Raw genomic sequence first — 23,959 nt, forward strand, 5'->3', positions numbered from 1 at the left:
TGAACAAAACATGTTTTAACCCATTTTGACCCGACACCAAATTCTACAAATGTCTTCTGTATTTGGCCGCCGACCCCCCATCTGAAAATATGTTGTCCCAGGGACGTCCCCAGAAGCAAAGATACGAGTTAAAAACGTTCGCTCTGAAAGAATATATAGTCAAAGATCTGCTCGACATTTTCACGATTTTTCAAAAATAGCAGATCTACAAGCTTGTAGCGCGGCACTCTGTCCGCGCTACGAAGCTGCTCGACATTTTCACGATTTTTCAAAAATAGCAGATATACAAGCTTGTAGATCTGCTATTTTTCAATAGCTAAAGTATAACATAATGCTTAAAACACCAAAAGGGGTTCCCGCCCAGAATGGGTTAAAATAAAAATGCACGGCAAAATAGGAGGAGACATTGAATAAGGTTTATGGAGATTGACAATACATTACCTGCACATTATCTGTGGAGATGACCACCTTTGAAGTGTAGGCATAGTTCACCATCAAGCCAATCATCTCAGGTTCCACTCCACTGATGGACACCCTTTCCTGTTTGGACTCCATCAAGTCTGTTGTAAACATTGCCTGTGCAGGATGAAAAGGTGAATGGTTGGCTTAAGTGTTCATGGTTTAGCATTTTCATTTTTAAACAAGTTTATTTATTTTTTAATATTTTCAATTTTGACATTCGGCAAAACGACTGAGCCTACAAAAAGGAACGATATTAACTCAAAATCCCTCCCACACCTACCCGCTCACAATGCCTAGTGCAAGATAGATTATACATACACATTTATCGGAAGCTCCGGTTTAGATTTTCTAATTATTTACAATATGTGTCAACGATTAATTGTTTGGATAGTTACAACATGATATTCAGTTATTCAGTGCATTTACCTCAAAGTAGGAGCTAAAGGAGGCTAGTACGTTACGATGGCCGGGGAACTCCTGGTCCTCACAACACAGAATCACATCACAGAAAACATTGTTCAGTCGAAGACGGTTTAGGTCCTCTAAGACCTTGCTGGGATGGCTGTTGGCTGGTCTCCACAAACACAAAGTCCTCACTCTCCAGGACCAGTGAGGACTGTGGTACACCAGGGGGTGGTACACCGATAACACCCCCAGGGCAGGGAGGTGAACTGGCAACGACTGGAATCCTTTCAGCCATGTCTCACTTTGCTAGACCAGCCTTTAGGACAGACAGGAGGGGATGGAATACATTGTCAGATGGTACGGATTGTTGCATTGTATCTTTAATGAACATACTTGTGGAGAGAAATTGCAGTGTGACACACTGACACATGGATCCTTGCCATGATGAAAATGTTTGATATCAACTGCAAGTATTAATTACATGTGCAGTTATGTCGCCCCCTGATGCCTATTAGGGAGAACTACCGGTAATATGCATCAGCTTCATTTAGATTGTTTATAATGGGATGAATAGAGTTGCAATACCCTCCATTGACTCATCCAATTTGCGTTTGCGATCTGCTTGTATTAAACTACGTTTAACTCAGTCACCAACATATGCAGCTGTAGGGAAAGCTTGAATTATCCTCTTTCAAACTGCAAAGCGTTTGTTTCATAAAGACCGTAGACAGTCACACTAGACATGTTATGAGCTACTTTATGTCAAGAAATTCTGTGCAAGTGATTATTTTCCTAAGTGGAGTTTGGAAGCACTTGTCGAAGTAACTGAACGGCCCTGCGTAAAAAACTGTTTCGAATTGTCACATAATGGAGGCAGCAGCACGACCCGCGTTACTAAAAACGAGTGTTTCCAAACTCCAACACTTAGAAAGAATCAGGAAAGAATATCACAGCATGTATACTTTGACAAAGTAGCTCATAACATGTCTACGGTGGATTTTTATGAAACAAAAAAGGGTAATTCAAGCTTTCCCTACAGCTGCAATGTTAGGGAGTTTAACGTCGTTTAATACAAGCAGATCGCAAAAGAAAATTGGATGAATTGGAGGGTATTGCAACTCTAGATTCATCCTATTATTTAAAAAAAAATCTAGAGTTGCAAATTGCGGCTAGGCTGAAGAAGGTAAAGCCTCCTACCTCTGTTCTGCTAGATGTAACAACCTGTTGTTTATGGCTTGGCCCTTGTAGAAACAACGGAGACTCTTGGATGCAGACGTTTCTTTTCTACATCTACACACACAAGTTTAGCAGCTGGGGGGGATGAGTAGCCTGGGTAAACCAACCCATAGAGTATATAAAAGGATAGAGACTGAACTGGCGCGAAGCTCCGCCCCCCCAGCTATTCATGTCAGTGGAAGTTGCTCAGTTGCGTTTTGAAGCACCCGGAAGACTGCCGGAAGTCCCTCCTCCGGACCTCAACTTTGAGGTCCGGAGTGACGTATGCAACCGAGCGCTCAATGTTAAAGCCCAGCTGCACGGGGTTTCCCGGTCATGAACCCACGGGTCCGCCTGTAGTCCCTCCTCCTACCACTAGGACCCAGACCTTCAACGTTGAATAGCCTCACTGACCCCTTCCACTGACATGAATAGCTGGGGGGGCGGAGCTTCGCGCCAGTTCAGTCTCTATTATATATATACTCTATGCACTGGCCCCTTGGGTAAACCCCTCCCAATGAAATGTTGTCCAGCAGGGGGAGTGGGTTTACCCCTTAGGTTTACCCAGAGCCATATAATAGAAGAGTTGCGCGATCACGTGATCCCGGAAGCGCTCGGGCGCACAGCTGCGCACTTACTGGGGAGCCTGATTAGGGACATACTGGCTCCGTCTTTTTGGCAAATCTAGAACTTCCTGTTTGAGAGCTAGCAAATTTAAGACATCCGGTTGCTTTCAGAATAAAAGCGTAGTTAATTAAATAATTATTACATTACATTATTAGTATTATTATTACATTACAGTTATTGTGAAGACACACATTATGTTTCTGTGTAAAAATAAGTAATTAAATAGTTATCTAAATGGATAAATGCCCAAGTCCATGCACTGGAGTGCCCAAGTCCATTCACTGGAGTGCATGGACTTAATAAAGTGGATGCTGGACAAAATCCCTTCTATGTATCGACTAGTGTGACATATGCACATGTCCGGGGAGACCTCCTCTATAACACCACACCGTCTGCTAAGCAGCAGAGGTGTAAAACAAAAATTGGCACCAGGTCAGAGGTAAAAAATATCAAAAAACTTCCCATTTCCAGACTACAGTGGACTAAAGTGGACGCTGGAGAAAAATCCCTGCTATGTTTCGACTAGTGTGACATACACACGCGTCCGGGGAGACCTCCTCTACAACACCACACTGTCCGCTAAGCAGCAGAGGTGTAAAACAAAAATTGGCACCAGGTCAGATGTAAAAAAACTTACAAAAACTTCCCATTTCCAGACTACAGTGGACTAAAGTGGATGCTGGAGAAAAATCCCTGCCATGTTTCGACTAGTGTGACATACACACGCGTCCGGGGAGACCTCCTCTACAACACCACACTGTCCGCTAAGCAGCAGAGGTGTAAAACAAAAATTGGCACCAGGTCAGATGTAAAAAAACTTAAAAAAACTTCCCATTTCCAGACTACAGTGGACTACAGTGGACTAAAGTGGACGCTGGAGAAAAATCCCTGCTATGTTTCGACTAGTGTGACATACACACGCGTCCGGGGAGACCTCCTCTACAACACCACACTGTCTGCTAAGCAGCAGAGGTGTAAAACTAAAATTGGCACCAGGTCAGAGGTAAAAAATTCTCAAAAAACTTCCCATTTCCAGACTACAGTGGACTAAAGTGGACACTGGACAAAAATCCCTGCTATGTTTCGACTAGTGTGACATACACACGCGTCCGGGGAGACCTCCTCTACAACACCACACTGTCCGCTAAGCAGCAGAGGTGTAAAAAAAATAATTGCATGCCATACAGCGAGGTCAGAGGTAAAAAAATGCTAAGCAGCAGAGGTGTAAAACAAAAATTGGCACCAGGTCAGAGGTAAAAAAACACCGTAAGCAAACTGTATGCCTTTTTCTTTCCATTGAAAGGGATTTTTGTCCAGCGTCCACTTTAGTCCACTGTAGTCTGGAAATGGGAAGTTTTTTGAAGTTTTTTGACCTGTGACCTGGTGCCAATTTTTGTTTTACACCTCTGCTGCTTAGCGGACAGTGTGGTGTTGTAGAGGAGGTCTCCCCGGACGCGTGTGTATGTCACACTAGTCGAAACATAGCAGGGATTTTTGTCCAGCGTCCACTTTAGTCCACTGTAGTCTGGAAATGGGAAGTTTTATGTTTTTTTACATCTGACCTGGTGCCAATTTTTGTTTTACACCTCTGCTGCTTAGCGGACAGTGTGGTGTTGTAGAAGAGGTCTCCCCGGACGCGTGTGTATGTCACACTAGTCGAAACATAGCAGGGATTTTTGTCCAGCGTCCACTTTAGTCCACTGTAGTCTTGAAATGGGAAGTTTTTTGACATTTTTGACCTGTGACCTGGTGCCAATTTTTGTTTTACACCTCTGCTGCTTAGCGGACAGTGTGGTGTTGTAGAGGAGGTCTCCCCGGACGCGTGCGTATGTCACACTAGTCGAAACATAGCAGGGATTCTTGTCCAGTGTCCACTTTAGTCCACTGTAGTCTGGAAATGGGAAGTTTTTTGAAGTTTTTTTACCTCTGACCTGGTGCCAATTTTTGTTTTACACCTCTGCTGCTTAGCGGACAGTGTGGTGTCCCCGGACGCGTGCGTATGTCACACTAGTCGAAACATAGCAGGGATTTTTGTCCAGCGTCCACTTTATAAAGTCCATGCTCTCCAGTGAATAGCATTTATCCATTTAGATAACTTTTTAATTACTTATCTTTACACAGAAACATTACTTATTACTTATTTTTACACAGAAACATAATGTGTGTCCTATAGCATAGTTTAAATGCTTAATTAATCGTTTTAATGTGCAAATTATTTTTTTCAATACTCTAGAGGGTACTCTTATTTTGAAGAGATCGTCCCCCGGAAGTCTCATATTTGCTAGCTTAGATTTGCTAGAAAAACAGTGCCGGATGCGGCGGAGTCCAGCGGACAAGGCATGAAAAAACATCGATATTAATGACTATGCCCTTCTAAAAAAATATCGATGTTGACAGATGAAAGAAGACAGAAGTCACAGGTTATTTTCGGATACGTTGTTTTATGATTTGCAAACGATATCATTATATTTACGTCTCGAAAGAGCACAATACGAGTTTCTGACCGGGCAGTATCGCGAGAATTAATTGACAAGCTGTTAAGAACTGAGCTTCTCGCGATAACAGCCTATATGCATTCGTTTGAATACAAATCGCTTGTTATTATCATCATATTTAATTTGAATCACCTTATCAATGTGTTTGTGTAATTTCGCTAATATATATGTAACCTATTGATGTTTCATAGAAGTGAATGCTTGGTGATAACTGATTATGTTTGTATATTATTATCAGCACAGCTGAGCATTGTTTTATATTGTAGACATTTAAGGTGTGTGTGTGTGTGTGTGTGTGTGTGTGTGTGTGTGTGTGTGTGTGTGTGTGTGTGTGTGTGTGTGAGTGAACACCAGCATGCCTGTTAGAGCATGAGGACCAGACAGGATTGGATTGCAGTGTCACAGTATTTATTCAGGCTTGTACAGAATAGATGATATTAGAACATGGTGTTAAAATAAAAAGAAAATGGGACAGAATTACGTTTAAAAAAATAAACTTAACTAAAGAATACAGCTATGCTAGGTGTAAGTAATTCAAACAGATAATCTTTTTAAAATAAATAATATAATAATAAATCATATTTTTTTTAATTGTAACGTACAGACAATATGTTCCATTTCTTATTAGCAATCAAAATGGGGACCAGGGGTTGTTCATTTTCTCCAATCCTTTCAAAATAAGAACCAGGCAGAAATAGCTCCACACTTGAAATGCACACTAAAAAAAGAAATAAAAATGCACTATAAATTCAGCCTGATGTGTGCACAGAGCAGGACAATAGCTTCTCATCTACAGTCCACAATGTACTCACTGCGACCTTAAGTAAAAAAATAAAAATAAAAAATCACTAAAAGTTAACTGAACAATATGCACAGTACAAAGTATAGGAGTGTGTCACGGTGTGTTAGTTCATAGAGAAATAAGCAAGAAACAATGGCTATGGAAAAGAAAAAAGAATTGCACTCAATTCAGCCAACAGTCTCACTAATATTTGAACTTGTCTCAGTGGACTGGATAGAAGAGAGGTAAAACATGGAGAGCCAAATGGAGTGCATGTTAGCCAAAGTTAGCTTTTTTTTTTTTTTTATAATTTGTTGGTAAACAAAGAAAAGATTAAGATGAAACAATGGAGATGACTTCATCTCTACCCACAGAACCATCAAAGCCTCTGCTATGCAGACCCCCTGGTGGACAGTTATTTGTGACAGTTCAAACATAGTTATGCCAATGGTGACAATCTCCCAGTAAAGCTAGAAACCAGAAACACAACTGTGAATCTGTGAGGTCATCAGAATTGCCCAATATATACAGCCAAATAGACCTGTTACTTTTTAGAACAGAAAAAGTCCTCCGAAGGGGTGTCACTTATCTGGTAAACAAAACAAAAACCTCTTTAACACATGTTATGTCATGCCTCTATAGAGCGTCGCAGTCCCGCCTCCTACCCGGGACCAGGAAATGAAATCCAATGCATTATTCTCATAGACATTTCGTAAAGTATTTATTTAAAGACGGTTACGCCGCGGACAAAGCCAACTCGAGTCGTGACAACTCATGACAACACAAACAATATTTTGGACCAAACAAATAATTAGAAAAAAGAAAAACAACAAAAAAAGTGTTGTAACCTGCCGTTTTTTTCTTCTTTCTAATTATTTGTTTGGTCCAAAATATTGTTTGTGTTGTCATGAGTTGTCACGACTCGAGTTGGCTTTGTCCGCGGCGTAACCGTCTTTAAATAAATACTTTACGAAATGTCTATGAGAATAATGCATTGGATTTCATTTCCTGGTCCCGGGTAGGAGGCGGGACTGCGACGCTCTATACTAACATTGCAAATTTGAGATTGGGAAAAACTTTGTGTCTAGCTTCTTAGTTGGGACAGAAGTGAATCTTCACTAATAACTTATATCCTAACTAATGTACTTGTGTCCCTTCCCACAGATAAAATATCCACCGTTTTCAAAACAAAAAGGCACCTTCTTACACAGGCACAGCTACAGTACTCACCATTAAACACATCTGCTCCAACCCAGATTTGGGGGCCAGGACAAGACCTTCTATCTCTCTCATGTCTGTCTAGAAGGACAATGTATTGAACCATTCCAGGGCAGACCGAGAAAACCCCATCAGAATCAGGTTGCAAAAAAGGTAATGCAAATGGAAAGGCTGATATCTCCAGCTGACAGAAACACAGGTGTTTACACACATGCCACACGTGCCACACATGCCCTTTTTACATGTCTGAGGTTAATTCCTTTAAAAAGTGTAGACATGTTTGATGTTTACAACCATAAACACAGTATTGAATAACTTGAAGAATTATATTACATCTTGAAGAAACATCTTAAAGTACATAGTCATCCGATTGTATTTCCACACTGAACACAAGTAATGCTTACAATTTAAAGAAGCGTTTACACTGACCTCACCTCTGAGAATAAAGTGCCAAATTGGACTTCTGGTACAGGGACCACAAATCAGTAAAGATATACAAGTATAAATCAATTTGAGCCCTTTCATGCAATTCAGAGTGGTAGTAGTTAAGCCAATCCCTGGATTTCTAACATGTTGGCTGAGAAATCATAAACACCCGATTGTGTCTTTGACATTCAGTGCAAAAGAACACCTACATTTGATAATTCATAATTTAACACTGAAATCCTCTCACGAAGTCAAACTTCACACTGAAAATTCATAGAGCACACCATTGAAAGCCTGTCTGACCATTTTTCAGTCTTTGCCTGTTGATTTGGATTCTCTGCTTTTGCTTGAAAATCATAGGTGTACATACAACTAATGCAGTGAAATCAATTCACTTGAGCACCATTGAAAACGTAAGTCTATATCAAGAAAACACATTCACTTGAGAGAAACTCAGCATAGTACACTATTTTTGGGGTAGCTCCTGAATGTACCCTGAATCATAGTCATAAATATGTTACCGCCGGCACCACCACCTCATCCTGGCCCTTAACTTAATGTCCAACTTGGGTCAGTTAAATAATTCATTGGGTTTTGTTTTGGTTATACATTGAAAAGACTCCTCTGTTTTTTTCAGAGACTTGTTGACCCCGTACCACTGTCTAATATCAGATCACTTAACAAAAGACCACTGCTATGACGCTCGCACCCCGTTGGCTACAGCAGCACAGTTGCCAAGCACCTCTCCTCCAGTTGCTAGGGCGTATGAGGCCGGCACTGCTGCCAGAGCAGTGGCCACTGCCACCGTGGCGCCCCCGGTAGCGGAGAGGTGTAGTGGTGTGTCGTGGACGCGGGAGTAGTCCCGGTCAGTCTTTGTGAGGAGGAGATGCTGCTCTCCGGGCTGGAGCAGGGTCTGGCGGGTGAAGATTTCTCCGTCCGCCAGGCTCTCCGGCAAAGGTTGACCCCTCGTCTCGGGTTGCAACAGCAAACAGATGATGCACAGCAGCGTGCGGCAGGCGAAGATCACGTGATGCAGGAAGTAGCCCTTCTGGTTGTAGAGGTCCATGATTGGGGCCGTGAGCATGCCGAAGCCAGCACTGGCCAGCACCAGGCCCAGCCCCCCACCACACCTGGCCAACAGGGAAGTGAGAGCAAACCAGTGCTGACCACACCCGCCCACTGTCCTTTTCTCTCCTGCCTTGTGCGTTCTTGGTGGATAACAGGCACTGAGGTCTCTAGGACAATGGTTTGCCTCCTGCCTAGTGTCCTCCTATGTCTCACCAGACTGTTCGTCTGTGCGGTGTGCATGCATCCGTCCTTGTCCACACTTGTCACTGTCGTAGTTGTTGTCGTTGAATCTGTCCTATCGAGTCTCTCTTCCTCCCTGGAGGTCACTGGTTGCCCAGGGAGGTCAGTTTGTAAAAACATCGAAGATCAAATGAAGCCTTGGCCTGGAAGAGAGGTCATCAGGTGGTCTCCAATCAAACAACCAGCAACCAGTCGGAGCTCAGTCAGGTCTGTCACTCTTCTGAGACAGAAGTGTGAGGTCTGTAAGAAAGAATGTAATGCTAATGACTATACTGGATATTTTAAAAGAAAAGGAAGTCCGCACAGCAGCTCTGCTCCACCGTGTTTTGTTTATTTAAACACTGACATAAAGTGACAAAAAAGTGACAACGTTTTGGCCATGACTGGCCTTCATCGCCGAAATGTCACTTTGTCAGTTTAAATGAACAAAACACTGTGGAGCAGAGCTGCTGTGCGGACTTCCTTTTCTTTTCAACGGTATCTGCCTTTGTCTAGCACCAGCGAGGGACTGGGTGTGCGCAACCCTCTTTTTTTAAAAACTTTTTTTATACTGTATAGTAGTAGTACTAGTGCGCAAGCAGAGCGCGCAAGTACTCCCGACTGCTACGAACTTACTATCAGCCCCTCTGTAAAATAACAAATAAACCTTTAAAGAAATCCGACATTAATATAAAATACAATTATTTTGTTTAACCCATTTAGGCCTGAAGTCGAAATAAGAAAAAGTTGGCTCTGAAAGAATATATATATTCAATGATTTGTGCCACATTTTCACGATTTTTCAAAAATAGCAGACCTACAAGCTCGTAGCGCGCCACTTCTGTGGCGCGCTATGAGTACTTTACACTCGCAGGGGCTAAGCGTCTAGTAGGGGGTGCGCGCGCATAGCGCGCGCCGCAAAAATGCGCGTGCACGCGCATCATGCACGCGCATTTTCACGCGCAAACGTGGCCTTTACTTTCCCTCTCCACACGCAAGTTATATGAACGAACTGACACAGGCAATTAACCAGGATAAGGTGCCAATACTGTGATACAGCATATTTTATTCTTTTTTTTCTTCTTCCCCTCCTGTTCGAGGGGGGGCTGTGCCTGGGGGGAGGGGGTGCTACAGCCCCCCCAGCACCCCTACTTCCCTCAGCCATGGCTATGAGCTTGTAGATCTGCTATTTTTCAATAGCTAAAGTATAACATAATGGGTTAAAACAGTTTTAAGTTATAGAATATGACCATCATACATACATACCACTTTTGGTCCAACCGACCACAATAATAATAATAATAATGCATTTTCAGGTGGGGGTAAAAATGTCATCCAATCGGGAGAGTAATAACTAGTAGCCTAGTAGTAGTAACTAATAGTAATTTACTACTACTACTAATACTACTACAAATAGTATTAGTATTAGTAGTAACTAATAACTTCATGTAACTTTACGGCTATTTCTGAAAGATGTAACTAATAATGTATGTTCTTAACCTTTGCAGCAATGTCCTGGAAATGTTGACTGTTGTTGGTGAACGTTGAACGTTGGTGACGTTGACTGGCAAGCCTGGACCTAGTTCAGACAACAAAGCAAAAAAGAAAAGGTAAGTTTCAAGTGTGTTGTTGACTTAAAGTATTTTCCCTAGTGCCCACTCTGTTTTGGTGCCCACCTTTCCCTAGTGCCCACTCTGTTTTGGTGCCCACCTATCCCTGGTGCCCAGTCTGCCCACCGTTCCCTAGTGCCCACTCTGTTTTGGTGCTCACCGTTCCCTAGTGCCCACTCTGTTTTGGTGCCCACCGTTCCCTAGTGCCCACTCTTTTTTGGTGCCCACCGTTCCCTAGTGCCCACTCTGTTTTGGTGCCCACCGTTCCCTAGTGCCCACTCTGTTTTGGTGCCCACCGTTCCCTAGTGCCCACTCTGTTTTGGTGCCCACCGTTCCCTAGTGCCTTCATATGCCCATCATGTGTCTCGGCAGACAAGTAGTGGATCCCAATTCAGGGGGTTCACCCTACAAGGTGCGGTACTAGGTAGGATGGGGGAGGGCACTACCCCGTGGAGGGGGCATAGGGCACACGCTCTGGGGCTGTCTGTGAAATGGGACAGCGTTCACTTCGGAGCCGAGTGGAGCTGGGCGGAGCCGAGTGGAGCTGGGCGGAGCCGAGCGGATCCGAGCGTTCCCGACTGGCAGCCATTACTGTTGTCACCGCAGTGTTTTTAGACCTCTTAAAACTACTTTTTTACGCCACGGAATTTACTTTCAAGTTATTTTAGGGGAGTATTTAGTTGTTTAAGCTTCATATATGTGGTCAATTAATCATAAAACGGCCTATTTAAAAATATCCCACAACGATGTCGGAGAATTCAGAGAACCGTGTTGTCTCGCCTTGGGGGCGGCCAGCAACAGAGATGTACCCGTGTGTGGCTACCCGTTGTCGGCATAGCCCGAAGCAATTCCCCCTGTTGCTCCTACGTTGTTGTGGAACGAAATGATGCCCGCGGCTCTCACCGCTGTATGATATGAATCTGTTGTGGATATTTACAGCCTACAGGCAATTCGTTTCTAATTGTTTTATTTTCCCAAATGTCAAGTGCATTATAAATAAAAGCTATTATATTATTGTTATTATTATTACTACGTCGAATCTGATTTAACATGAGTCCTGACTCCTTGCAAAGAGTTGCTGAAAGGAAGGATTATCCTTCCTTCAAGGATATACCTGTAACCTGCATATAGCCTATTCACTTAATAATGATAAATGTTTTTACATTTGGACAGAATAGAGACTATCGTCACATCTGCTGTTTGATTTGTATTAGCATGCACCGATCAATCACTGATATAATATACAGAAGAAGAATCAAGAAGATCTACAAGCTCATATCGCTATGAGCTTGTAGATCTTCTTGATTCTTCTTCTGTATATTATATATATATACTGGCATAAATTCCCGCTTCTATATTCCCGCGTCAGTGACGTCAGTGACTATAGACCTCGGTGAATTATATCTGTCCCTCGTTTTGCTTTGTTTTAATTGCTCAATGCCAATATGGATTTAGAAATTGTATTATTATATTTTATTCTTTATTTGCTGTTGGAAGAGTTGGAGATGCAACACCGCCCTCGTCGGCGCGTGTTGTATCTCAGGCTGGGAAGGACAAATGGACAAGTAAGTTCATGGTTAATTTGTGTATGCCTATACCTTTACAGCCAGCTAACAGCTAGTTCGTTTTCATATAGGCTAAGTTTATTGCTATGTCATTTAACTTTGACAATATAGGTCTACTTTTACATTTAAAACAACCACATAGGCCTATAGGCCTATATAGCCTACTGTAAAGTGAGTATAAACTGTTAATTCAACTGAGAGAAATTAATTCATCAGAATGCTACTCTTAATCAGTTAATCACATTTGCATTTACATGAATGAAAAGGTTAAACCAGGCCAACTCTCAGCTCCAAATGGATAGGCTACATTTATCACAATATTATTTTACTGTGTAATCTAACAAATCTTACAAATGCTGTCACTCAGTTATTTAAAACTGGTTGAGTATAAGACAGACCAACCTAATTCTTCATTCTTTCCCTAACTCAGCCAAGAGGCCCAAGAGGCCCATACTGCAGGGTCAACATGCATGTCCCTGTCCTGGTCAGGTTTTTCAATGGTGTGGACACACGGCCTGATTTTCGGCTGAGCAGGGAGTCTCTGTTAGTGCTGTTGGACCTCCTTGACCTAGACCGGCGTCATGGATGGGGTGCCAGATTTGAGACCCTGGTGTTTCTCTACTGGCTGGCAAGTGGAGCAATATACAGGCTGGTATCGGACGCCTTCGATATGCCTCGTTCCACTATCCACCGTGTTTGCCACAGGGTCACAAGGGAGGTGGTGGCCAACCGCCACAGGGTCATCCACTTCCCAAGTACCCCTGAAGACCTGGAGGAAGTGACCCGTGGGTTTGCAAGGCTGGCTAGACATGCTGCTTTCGGAAGAGCAGCTGGAGCAATCGACGGCTGCCATGTCCGTATCACAGCACCAAACGGCCCCGATTATCAGTGCTACCAGAACAGGAAACTGTTTGCATCCATCATCCTGCAGGCAGTCTGTGATCATCGGGGCCGTTTCATCGACACCTACGTGGGCTGGCCTGGGTCGGTGCATGACGCCAGAGTGCTCCGCTACAGCCCACTGTACCTGCAGGGAAACTACCCTCCTCCAGAGCACTTCATCCTGGCAGATGGAGGGTACCCATGCCTCCAACACCCACTCCCTCTCATCACTCCCTACAGGAGGCCAATACCTGGTGTTGCCGCCCAGCGCTTCAACCACCATCATTCCAGAGCACGCGTCGTTATTGAGCGTGCCTTTGGAATGCTGAAGACCAGGTGGCGTTCCATCTTCCTGCATGCACAGGAGGTGCACCACACCTTTGTACCCTATGTAAGTAATCACTGAACAGCCTATAGAGTTCCTACACCAGTCAACTAAATATAGGGTTAATGTGGTTAAGAAGACTTTTTCAGTAAGTGCAATTAATTTAGTTTTAGTCACATTTTAGTCACCTGGACTGTTTGTGTTTAGTTTAGTAAATATCATAAGACTTTTGTCGACTAAATCTACAGTTGATTTAGTAGACTAAAATGTGTTTTGGCAGGCTGTGCAATGACTGATTTTACACTTGCTAAAAATAGCCGATCTACAAGCTCACAACGAGTTGTGAGCTTGTAGATCTGCTATTTTCAGCTTGCAACCAAGTGTAAAATGACGTATACTGGATCTCTTGTCCACTAGTCCCTTCCTAACATTTTAGTCTAGTTTTTATTTGTTCATTCAAGTATTTATTTAGTTTTCGTCAGTGGAATAAGGTAGTCGACGAACATTTTTCATCTTAGTTTTAGTCGACGAAAACCACACTGCCTCAGAGCAGCAAATGAACATGGTTGTATGTGAATACATACAACCATGTGAATACATAGGTTGAAGCCGTTAGATCTGAGGCCGGTTCTAAAAAAAATGTTTTCAGGAAAAACCTGTTTCTAATATGTCAGTGGTGCTCAACCTTTTTCCATGTCATGGACCCTCAGAATTATCTGCATTTGGCCGCGGACCCCATCTCAAAATATGTTATTCCAGTAAGTGACCCCCCCCCCCCCCCCTCGGTTTCGGCCCGAATAGGCAGAAAATACATCACTGAATAGTGTATGCAATTAATGCATTCAAAAGAGCTGAATAAATGTTTTATAGACCCATAATAGTGATTATTATTTAAGTAAATTTTTGCCATAACCATTTATTTTGCCATAAACCTTATTTGGCCGTACCTCAGCTTTAAGGTACGGCCATGACAGCAATGGTAGGAAAAAAGATATATAATATTAATCATATTCGGGTTTTCGGCCAACTGTTTCCTATATTCGGTATTCAGTTTCGGCCAAGTATTTCCCTTTCGGTGCATCCCATGTTGTATGTATAGCATTGTATGACTTTATGTATGAGTATGTAAATAGTTCAATTCAACGTTGTAAATACAAAATGTATTTATTGTTATTTTGTCTTCGGTATAAATGAATGAACATTGAACAGGATACCGTTTCTCAGACTCAACTTAATCATGTAAAAAAAACAGGTCAAAATCAAGTAATTCCAGTAGAACATTTTACACAAATAAATAAATAAAAAGTAAATTAATTGAACATTAAACACAAACAAATAGATTGCACTGAACTGAAAATAGATTGCACTGAACTGAACGTGAACATTACACATTGCAGAGAGAGGACGAACTGGCTGTTCTCTCTACTACATTTAAATGTAAACTATTTATCAACCATTCTCTCCAGTAGAGAGAACAGCCGGTCCATCCTCTCTCCGCTTTCTCTCGATCTCCGCTCCTCTGCCTCCCTCTGAAGACTCATGTCCTCTTTGAGGAGCTCAAGGAGCTCATCATCTCTCCCCCTCTTCTTCGGGCCAGCCTGCACATTGGGCCCTGGTGTTCCTGACCCTGCTCCAGACCCCAGTGCAGCTGTACCAGACACGCTAGGGTCTGGTATGGCCTCGGCAGCGGAGGTGTCCTCGGCAGCGGAGGCGAGCAGGACAGGGGGGTTGATGGAATGCCTCTGCCCCAACACTTCGTCCATGAGGTCGAAGTAGGCCCATGTGGCAGCTGTGGACTTTCCATCCACCCCCTCACCCGTCTTTGGATACTTGCACTCCTAAGGCAGTGGAAAATGAAGGTTTCAGAACCACTGGCTTAACAGGTTATTTGTATGGCAGTAGTGCTACACCTCAGACAAGTTAGAATTCCCTTATTGTTAAAAAAAAAAGATGGCTTTTGTGCTTGGGTAATATGTTTTGTTGTGGTCCAATGATGACTTTACAACAGGTTGCCATGTCATAAACATTAGAACTTGGCCCTATTAAATGTCCTGATTAAAAAAAGTTATATAGGTATAATTACATACTTACTTTGTATTTGGCCTTGAAGTTCTCCCACTTCTTCTTGGCCTGCTTAGGCAGTACCTTTTTATCAAGGCCCATTTTCTCCAGAATGACACTAACAACAACAGATTAAAGTCAATACACCACATTAACACAATAGAGACAATACATAATTTAACACAGAGATGCAACCGTAAGAAGGTTAAAGTATTAAGTGCATTATACTATACATGGAATAAAGCTAAATAAAATCTCAATAATGTCAATGTAATGATGTTTTAGGTAGACCAGCTGAAAAAATCATGGCATTTCTGAGACCGTTCATGTTTCTGGAATATGCTTCTAAACTTGTATTCTATTGCTAGTTTGATCACTTTCACCTTAAAATCACATGAATTAATAAATGACTGAAAATAGCCAATCTACAAGCTCACAAGTCACAACATGTCGCACTGCAACGTGAGCTTGTATATCTGCTATTTTTGGTGTGCAGACACGCTGGTTTATATGGAATCCAAATGACTGAAGTCAGTTGTGGCGACTGAGAACTTTAATACATGTACTATAATCTACTTCAACCCGCCCCCTCACGTATAGGACAATAGCACTGAGTCACCAGAACCATGGACGGGTGTTTGTAATGAATCTATAGGACAATAGCACTGAGTCACCAGAACCATGGACGGGTGTTTGTAATGAATCTATAGGACAATAGCACTGAGTCACCAGAACCATGGACGGGTGTTTGTAATGAATCTATAGGACAATAGCACTGAGTCACCAGAACCATGGACGGGTGTTTGTAATGAATCTATAGGACAATAGCACTGAGTCACCAGAACCATGGACGGGTGTTTGTAATGAATATATAGGACAATAGCACTGAGTCACCAGAACCATGGACGGGTGTTTGTAATGAATCTATAGGACAATAGCACTGAGTCACCAGAACCATGGACGGGTGTTTGTAATGAATCTATAGGACAATAGCACTGAGTCACCAGAACCATGGACGGGTGTTTTAATGAATCTATAGGACAATAGCACTGAGTCACCAGAACCATGGACGGGTGTTTGTAATGAATCTATAGGACAATAGCACTGAGTCACCAGAACCATGGACGGGTGTTTGTAATGAATCTATAGGACAATAGCACTGAGTCACCAGAACCATGGACGGGTGTTTGTAATGAATCTATAGGACAATAGCACTGAGTCACCAGAACCATGGACGGGTGTTTGTAATGAATCTATAGGACAATAGCACTGAGTCACCAGAACCATGGACGGGTGTTTGTAATGAATCTATAGGACAATAGCACTGAGTCACCAGAACCATGGACGGGTGTTTGTAATGAATCTATAGGACAATAGCACTGAGTCACCAGAACCATGGACGGGTGTTTGTAATGAATCTATAGGACAATAGCACTGAGTCACCAGAACCATGGACGGGTGTTTGTAATGAATCTATAGGACAATAGCACTGAGTCACCAGAACCATGGACGGGTGTTTGTAATGAATCTATAGGACAATAGCACTGAGTCACCAGAACCATGGACGGGTGTTTGTAATGAATCTATAGGACAATAGCACTGAGTCACCAGAACCATGGACGGGTGTTTGTAATGAATCTATAGGACAATAGCACTGAGTCACCAGAACCATGGACGGGTGTTTGTAATGAATCTATAGGACAATAGCACTGAGTCACCAGAACCATGGACGGGTGTTTGTAATTAATCTATAGGACAATAGCACTGAGTCACCAGAACCATGGACGGGTGTTTGTAATGAATCTATAGGACAATAGCACTGAGTCACCAGAACCATGGACGGGTGTTTGTAATGAATCTATAGGACAATAGCACTGAGTCACCAGAACCATGGACGGGTGTTTGTAATGAATCTATAGGACAATAGCACTGAGTCACCAGAACCATGGACGGGTGTTTGTAATGAATCTATAGGACAATAGCACTGAGTCACCAGAACCATGGACGGGTGTTTGTAATGAATCTATAGGACAATAGCACTGAGTCACCAGAACCATGGACGGGTGTTTGTAATGAATCTATAGGACAATAGCACTGAGTCACCAGAACCATGGACGGGTGTTTGTAATGAATCTATAGGACAATAGCACTGAGTCACCAGAACCATGGACGGGTGTTTTAATGAATCTATAGGACAATAGCACTGAGTCACCAGAACCATGGACGGGTGTTTGTAATGAATCTAACGTGGTTAAAATGGAGTTTGAATTTACAATGGGGTTGTAAAAGAAACTGTCTGATAAAATTAATATCAAATATCTAAGTACTGAATCAAGCAACCTAAAACTGTTTTCACAAAATGACCCAAATAAATTGAAATGTCCCTTTTAGGTAATCTTTACACAAAAAATTTGATTATCACAGTCCAATGTTGGGATTATGGTAGCATACTACAAATTTTCTACTCACGTCCAAGATGCAGTTGCAGTGTATTTTTGGCCGGTGAACAGGTCCTCATGGTCCCTCCTCAGCTCGATGAACCTCTTGTTGGAAGTGGTGGTCCCTAAAAATAAAGTACATCAATAATAGTATACTCATCTAGTCCTCTAGCAGTGCTTCCCAAACTTTTTCATGTCAAGGACCCCCAAAATTATACTCATTATCCTGCGGACCCCCATTAGAAAAGATATGCCAGGGACAGACCCCCATAAAAATGTTTTTACGGCTCTAGCAGCGATTTTCAAACAGTTTCATTTCAAGGGACCCCCAGTTTGACCTGAATTAGGCTATGAACCCCCATTTAATGGCATTTCTATCTCTGGGACCCCCAATGTATATTGTAAAATCAAAGCCATTTGTACAATCTATCTCTGAGTTACAGACACATAAGGGTCCATTTGGTTCTTAACTATCATTTAGCTGGGGACCCCCTGGAACTCCCTCAAGGACACCTGGCAACCACTGCTCTACAGTAATTTATAATCATCATTTCTAGTCATCTATAGCAGTGGTTCTCAAACATTTGACTGAGTGTATCCCTCTAAATAACTTTAATTCACGGCACGTCTGAATTACAATTGGTGTCTTACAGCAGTGTTTTCTCAAAACCACACACACACACACACACACACACACACACACACACACACACACACACACACACACACACACACACACACACACACACACACACACACACACACACACAACTTACATTTATAGTTGAACTGGGCAGCCTCACTTGCCTGAGTTGGCTCGTCTTGTACTGTTGTCGATGAGAAATGCAGTAAAAACGAATCCAGAGTAGGCTACACCATTTAAACCAAATACTAGTCGGACTCGTCGTGACATGTCCAACAACGTTACGCATGTAACGTTTAGTCATGTTTAGTTTAACATTTAAAGACGTTAAATCTCAGTCACGTTTATTTTACTACAACCACCATGTTGGAGCAAGGGGGGGGGGGGGGGGCATTTGAAAAAGACTGTCCGACAACAGGTTGTTGTGTTCGGGTGAATGACAACAGACTGGCCGCTGTTGTGGATATTTTTAATTTGGCTCTGTCATGATACATTTGACCACATATATGAAGCTTAAACAACTAAATACTATCCCAAAGATATTAAAATTACCTTCCGTGACACAACAACACTTTTAAAAGAGTTTAAAACTTACAGTTTTCTTCCGACATGCTTGTTGCTTGTTGCTTGTTGTTCTGCTGCGGGCTAGCGGTGAAGAGGAAGAAGTGCGTTTGCGCAGCCGTGCAGCGTACATCGCTGCTATCCTTTGGAGACGCCATCTAGCGGGGGAAACTAGTGCGTATCGCTAGTGTAGTGCTTGAACGGGTCTTTTGCGGTCTTTGAAATGGGATGCACTGCGGCGCGCGGCTGTGACGTCATATACCCCGAAATACGCACTGCTCAGTGTCCACCCCCTGAATTGGGATTGAGGTCTGGCTGGTTAACTCCAGGGCACTAGAGTGCCGTTTAGATGAGTGGTGTGGTTGAGACATGCTGCTGGTGGGGTGTGTAAAACTAAATGCAAGGAACTGAGATGAGGCTGACTGGCGTACCTGAGTGAACTACAGGAATGCCTACTGCTTCCATAGCCATGAGCAGTGTGTTGGACAGCCTGGGTGCTCTTGGTGTGGAAGCTAGGCTCCTATTGGCCTTTTTTGTCTGACTTTTGCTGCCACGGTGGCCATCAGCTTTGGGCTTTCTCTCAAAATGTAATTTTTTGGCCTCAATTCTCATTCTGAGTCGGATGAAACGTCTTGTTATTTTCTGGTGCACTCCATGGCATGGCGGAAGAGTGCTGGTCAAAGCCAGTGACTCTCTTTCCAAGTCTGCCAGTGACAATACCACACAGGATGTGCGTCTGAATAGATGCTCCAACTGTATTATTAACTGAAACACCTCTGGGGAAGGACGGCAGAGGGCACCTGGTTTATATTCTTTAAGGGCCAGTAATGCAGAGGAGGACATGCTGTCCTCCTCTGCATTACTGGCACACTCTCTGTTGGTTATTGCCATTACACAGTCGTTACAGATGATGTTGTTCTTCATAACACTGTGTGTAATGTAGCCCGCCAGGTTGTAAAGAATGTTCTTCTCGGTGGTTGAGAATTCCGGTGAGGAGATGGAAGATGGTCCGTCTTCCATCTCCTCTCTTCGCTCCGCCACTCTGTCTGTGGACTTTATTGGCTCCAGTGTGTCCAGGAAATCGACTGCAAATTCATTGTCGTCATCCTGGTAGCTCCCACTTCTCACTGGTGCCAGAAACTGCGAAACTGAAATTAATCTCAGTGCATGGTGAAATTCCACTGGAGTTGGTGTTGGATTTCTGGATCGTACACAGCTGAACACATTCTCCAGACAGTCCTGTGTAAACTTAGCTGTTAAGACAAACTTGTGTCCTCGCGTTAGCATCTCCTCCTGTATTGCCAGAATAGAGCGGGTCACCATTACCACCCCTGTTTGTATGGGCTTCCAGCCACCATTCTTCCCAACCTTAATGTTGCAGAACAGATCAACTATGTCGTTGAGGAAGACCTTGGCTTTCTCATACTCCTCCAACTTTAATCTGCTCAATGCCATAGTGGGATGGCGGGAGGACATCAGATCGAACCAATGATTGACCTTCTCTAGGAACCATGCTGTTGTTAGATGGGATTGGGGTCGTCCTTCTTTCTGCACCAGATATTTCAGTCCAGCACTACTTGAGTGGCTGAAAACATTCATGGCGGTGCCAACTTTCATTTTTTCGAAATGATTAGGCTCAATTGATTTCCTGGTCAAGTTTGGGGCTATTTTTAGTGCCATCCCTTCCTGGAAATTAATGAGATCCTTAATGGGCTCTAGTGACACTTTATTAGATGTTAAATTCTCTTTTGCCACAACATCATCTGGAATTGTGATTGTGTGTTGGACAAGGGCATTCCTCAGGTTTTTTACCAGATGGGGGACATCAGGCATGAAATACAGCTGCCTCTCTGGTGTCACAGGATGTGGGACAGATGTGTTGCTGTAGTCTACTCCAAAAGCTCTCCACATGGCTTGATTAGGGCTACCCATGTCAGTGGTGACGTCAATGACATGAAGCCCAATGGCTTCGGCTCTCTCAATAATCTCCAGTACTATTGGTTTGTACACTTTGCCTTGTGTTGAATTGCCACTGTAGTGGTAAGCTACAATCTGTTTCCAGCGTGTTGTAGCGCCAGCCAACATAAAAACGCAGGCGTGTGTTGCTGGTCCAGTGTGATCTGGCAAAGTGACATCCCCATACAGCCGTCCTGAGCCCATGTGTAATTCAACACTTGGAGTGATGGCCATCTCGTCAAGTGTTAAAACACACTCCCTTTCCATCTCACCCATCCCTGCTGCCTTAAGATTTAGAAAGGTAAAGACCTCCTCTAAAATCCCTGGCTCAAATGTAACCCTTTGCATTCTCGCCTGTAGTGTTCTTATTGCAGGCAGAGGGATTTGCAGCTCATCTCGGAGGGTGTTATAGCCTGTTGGTCCTGCAGAAAACCTGATTCTTAATGCCTTTTTGATGGTGCTATTACTCCATTTCATTCCCTGTGTATTTATTCGGCCTAATGCCTTCATCTGGTCTTCAGAAAATATTTTGGCTAATTTCCTATCCGTGTTTTTCTCTTTCCTGAGCAAAGCTGCCTTTTGTTTCCTTAATCTTTTTAATGATGCCCGTGCCTTATCAGCAGCCCCCTGTGCTCTCTGAGTAGCCCTATGTTGCTTTTGTAAGTATTTTCTCAAATCCTCCACCGTGGTGATTTGCTTCTGTAACTCTTTTTTTAAATCCTCCATCGTGGTGATTTCTGCAGGTTGCGTGCCCTCTCTTTGCTCATCTATCACAGGTTCTGCTCTGTCCTCGCTTGGAATTCCTGCTTCTGCTCTGTCGCTTGGAATTTCTATCTCCACTCTGTGCTCGCTCACAGGTTCTTCTCAGTTTCAGCTGTCTGTCTGTCCTCGGTTTGAATTTCTCTCTCCACTCTGTGCTCCCTCACAGGTTATTTTCTTTCAGCTGTCTGTCTGTCCTCTGTTGGAATTTCTCTCTCTACTCTGTGCTCGCTTGGCATTTCTTCTTCACCTCTGTCCTTGCTAGGAATTCTCTCTCTTTCCTGTCTGTTCTGACTTTTCCTTCTAAGACTCTCAGCCCTTTCACATTCAATCCCTGAAATGGATGTAAAGAATACATGGCACACAGTTAGGACACACAAGACTTACGTCAGTATGAAATATTACTACAAATAGATGTTCCCATACAGGTGCTTCTCAAAACATTAGAATATCATGGAAAAGTAAATTTTCTTTTTTCTATAAAAAAATAAATCCTATATTCTAGATTAATTGCACATAAAGTGAAATATTAAAAACCTTTTGTTTGAATATTTTTTTCAATAAAGTGATGGACTCACGTGTGTGTTTGGAGAGAGTGTGTGAGAACTTTTACACCTTTATTCAATTCCTATTTATATTCAATATTTATTTGTACATACATTGTTTTATCTTGATTGTCTCGTTCCACTTTTGCTTTGGCAATGTAAATGTATGTTTTCTCATGCCAGGCAATAAAGCTGAAATGAATTGATTTGAATTGAGAGAAAACCTTTAGCTGAGAGAGATGAAGCAGGAGCCAGGGACCCCATATAAAATTGTGTTGCAGATTAAACTTTTTAATAGATTTCATAGCTTGCCCACTGTTTTGTTGCCCACCTTTCTCCTGGTGCCCGTCTGCCCACCTTTCCCTAGTGCCCACTCTGTTTTGGTGCCCACCTATCCCTGGTGCCCAGTCTGCCCACCGTTCCCTAGTGCCCACTCTGTTTTGGTGCCCACTGTTCCCTAGTGCCTTCATAGATTGTTTGACAGCACCATGTCAAACAGTGCAGTGTTGTGTTGGATTCATGTTCAGTATTTTTAGACGCCCACCTAGTCGCAGCATGAGGCATCGTTTGGGAACTTGTAGATCTGCTATTTTCGACTGTTACCCTCAGAATAGGGATGCTAGGGTTAGTTAGTGGACCCCCTAGGGGTCTCGGACACCCTGTTGAATACCCTTGTATTTCACTCGAATATTGACTATTGAGAATGTAGCAGTGATGGCTAGAAATATATTAGTTTTCAGTTTGTTTTGTTTTGTTTTGTTACACCTAGTTTAGCAGCCAGAATGATTATAGTCAACCTGTAATGTAGGCTACATTTCTGTGTGAGAGATTTTTTTAATAAAATGACACTGACAGAGGAGTTTGGTTAATGTGTGCACTTTGTGCATCACACATAATGTGATTTAATATTATAATTGCAAAGAAAATAAAGCTGTATTGTGACCAGCAGTCCATCACTCGATTTACACCCCTGAAAGGCAGATATGTGTGAGAGACTTGTATATGTGAGTTGTATGCTTGCATTATTTGATATACTGTTCAATGATATTGTGTTTATATATAACACACAACTATTATAACAAATTGTCTTTGTTTTGCAGTACGATCTAGGACTGAAACCCTGGCTGCCTGCCTCTCCAAGACCCATGTACTGCTGAGAGGAAGAAGTTTGTGTTGGATTTTACAAAGGCTCTGGTTGAGGCAGATATTCCTCTTGAGAAAGCCCCCAAGCTGGCCCCTGGCTGACTGGCTAACTGACTGACTAACTGACTGACTGACTGACTGACTGACTGGCTGGCTGACAGACTGACTGACTGGCTGGCTGGCTGACAGACTGGCTGGCTGGCTGGCTGGCTAACGGACTGAGTGGCTGGATGACTGACTGACTGACTGACTGACTGACTGACTGGCTGGCTGGCAGGCTGGCTGACTGACTGACTGACTGACTGGATGGCTAACGGACTGACTGGCTGACTGACTGACTGGCTGGCTGGCTAACGGACTGACTGACTGACTGGCTGGCTGACGGACTGACTGGCTGGCTGGCTGGCTGACGGACTGACTGGCTGGCTGGCTGGCTGACGGACTGACTGGCTGGCTGGCTGGCTGACGGACTGACTGGCTGGCTGGCTGGCTAACGGACTGACTGGCTGGCTGACTGACTGGCTGACGGAAAGCCACAGGCTGACTGACTGGCTG

General features: G+C 43.2%; 2 protein-coding genes across 2 annotated transcripts in view; both read right to left on the bottom strand.

Annotated features, from left to right (window-relative positions):
- LOC306914807 (kelch-like protein 24) overlaps positions 1-1,297 on the bottom strand; it is a gene marked incomplete at its 5' end in the record, with an annotated part of 245,141 nt that extends 243,844 nt beyond the window's left edge. Inside the window, 3 exons of the mRNA XM_079492009.1 lie at positions 442-576; positions 889-1,031; positions 1,261-1,297. Coding sequence (XP_079348135.1) covers positions 442-576; positions 889-1,031; positions 1,261-1,297 — 315 coding nt within the window. The remainder of the gene's footprint in view (positions 1-441; positions 577-888; positions 1,032-1,260) is intronic.
- A 13,443-nt stretch (positions 1,298-14,740) lies between these two features.
- LOC306914810 (uncharacterized protein) lies at positions 14,741-18,656 on the bottom strand (the record flags this gene model as incomplete). Its single annotated transcript, XM_079492011.1, has 4 exons — positions 18,574-18,656; positions 17,829-17,922; positions 15,390-15,477; positions 14,741-15,136 (listed from the first exon to the last, which is right to left on the bottom strand). Exons 3-4 carry the CDS (start codon positions 15,459-15,461, stop codon positions 14,741-14,743), a joined length of 468 nt encoding a protein of 155 aa, XP_079348137.1. The 5' UTR covers positions 15,462-15,477; positions 17,829-17,922; positions 18,574-18,656.
- Between the last annotated feature and the right edge of the window lie 5,303 nt (positions 18,657-23,959).

This window comes from Electrona antarctica (assembly GCF_951216825.1).
Source record: "Electrona antarctica genome assembly, chromosome: 22".
In the NCBI taxonomy this organism is placed as follows: Eukaryota; Metazoa; Chordata; class Actinopteri; order Myctophiformes; family Myctophidae; genus Electrona; species Electrona antarctica.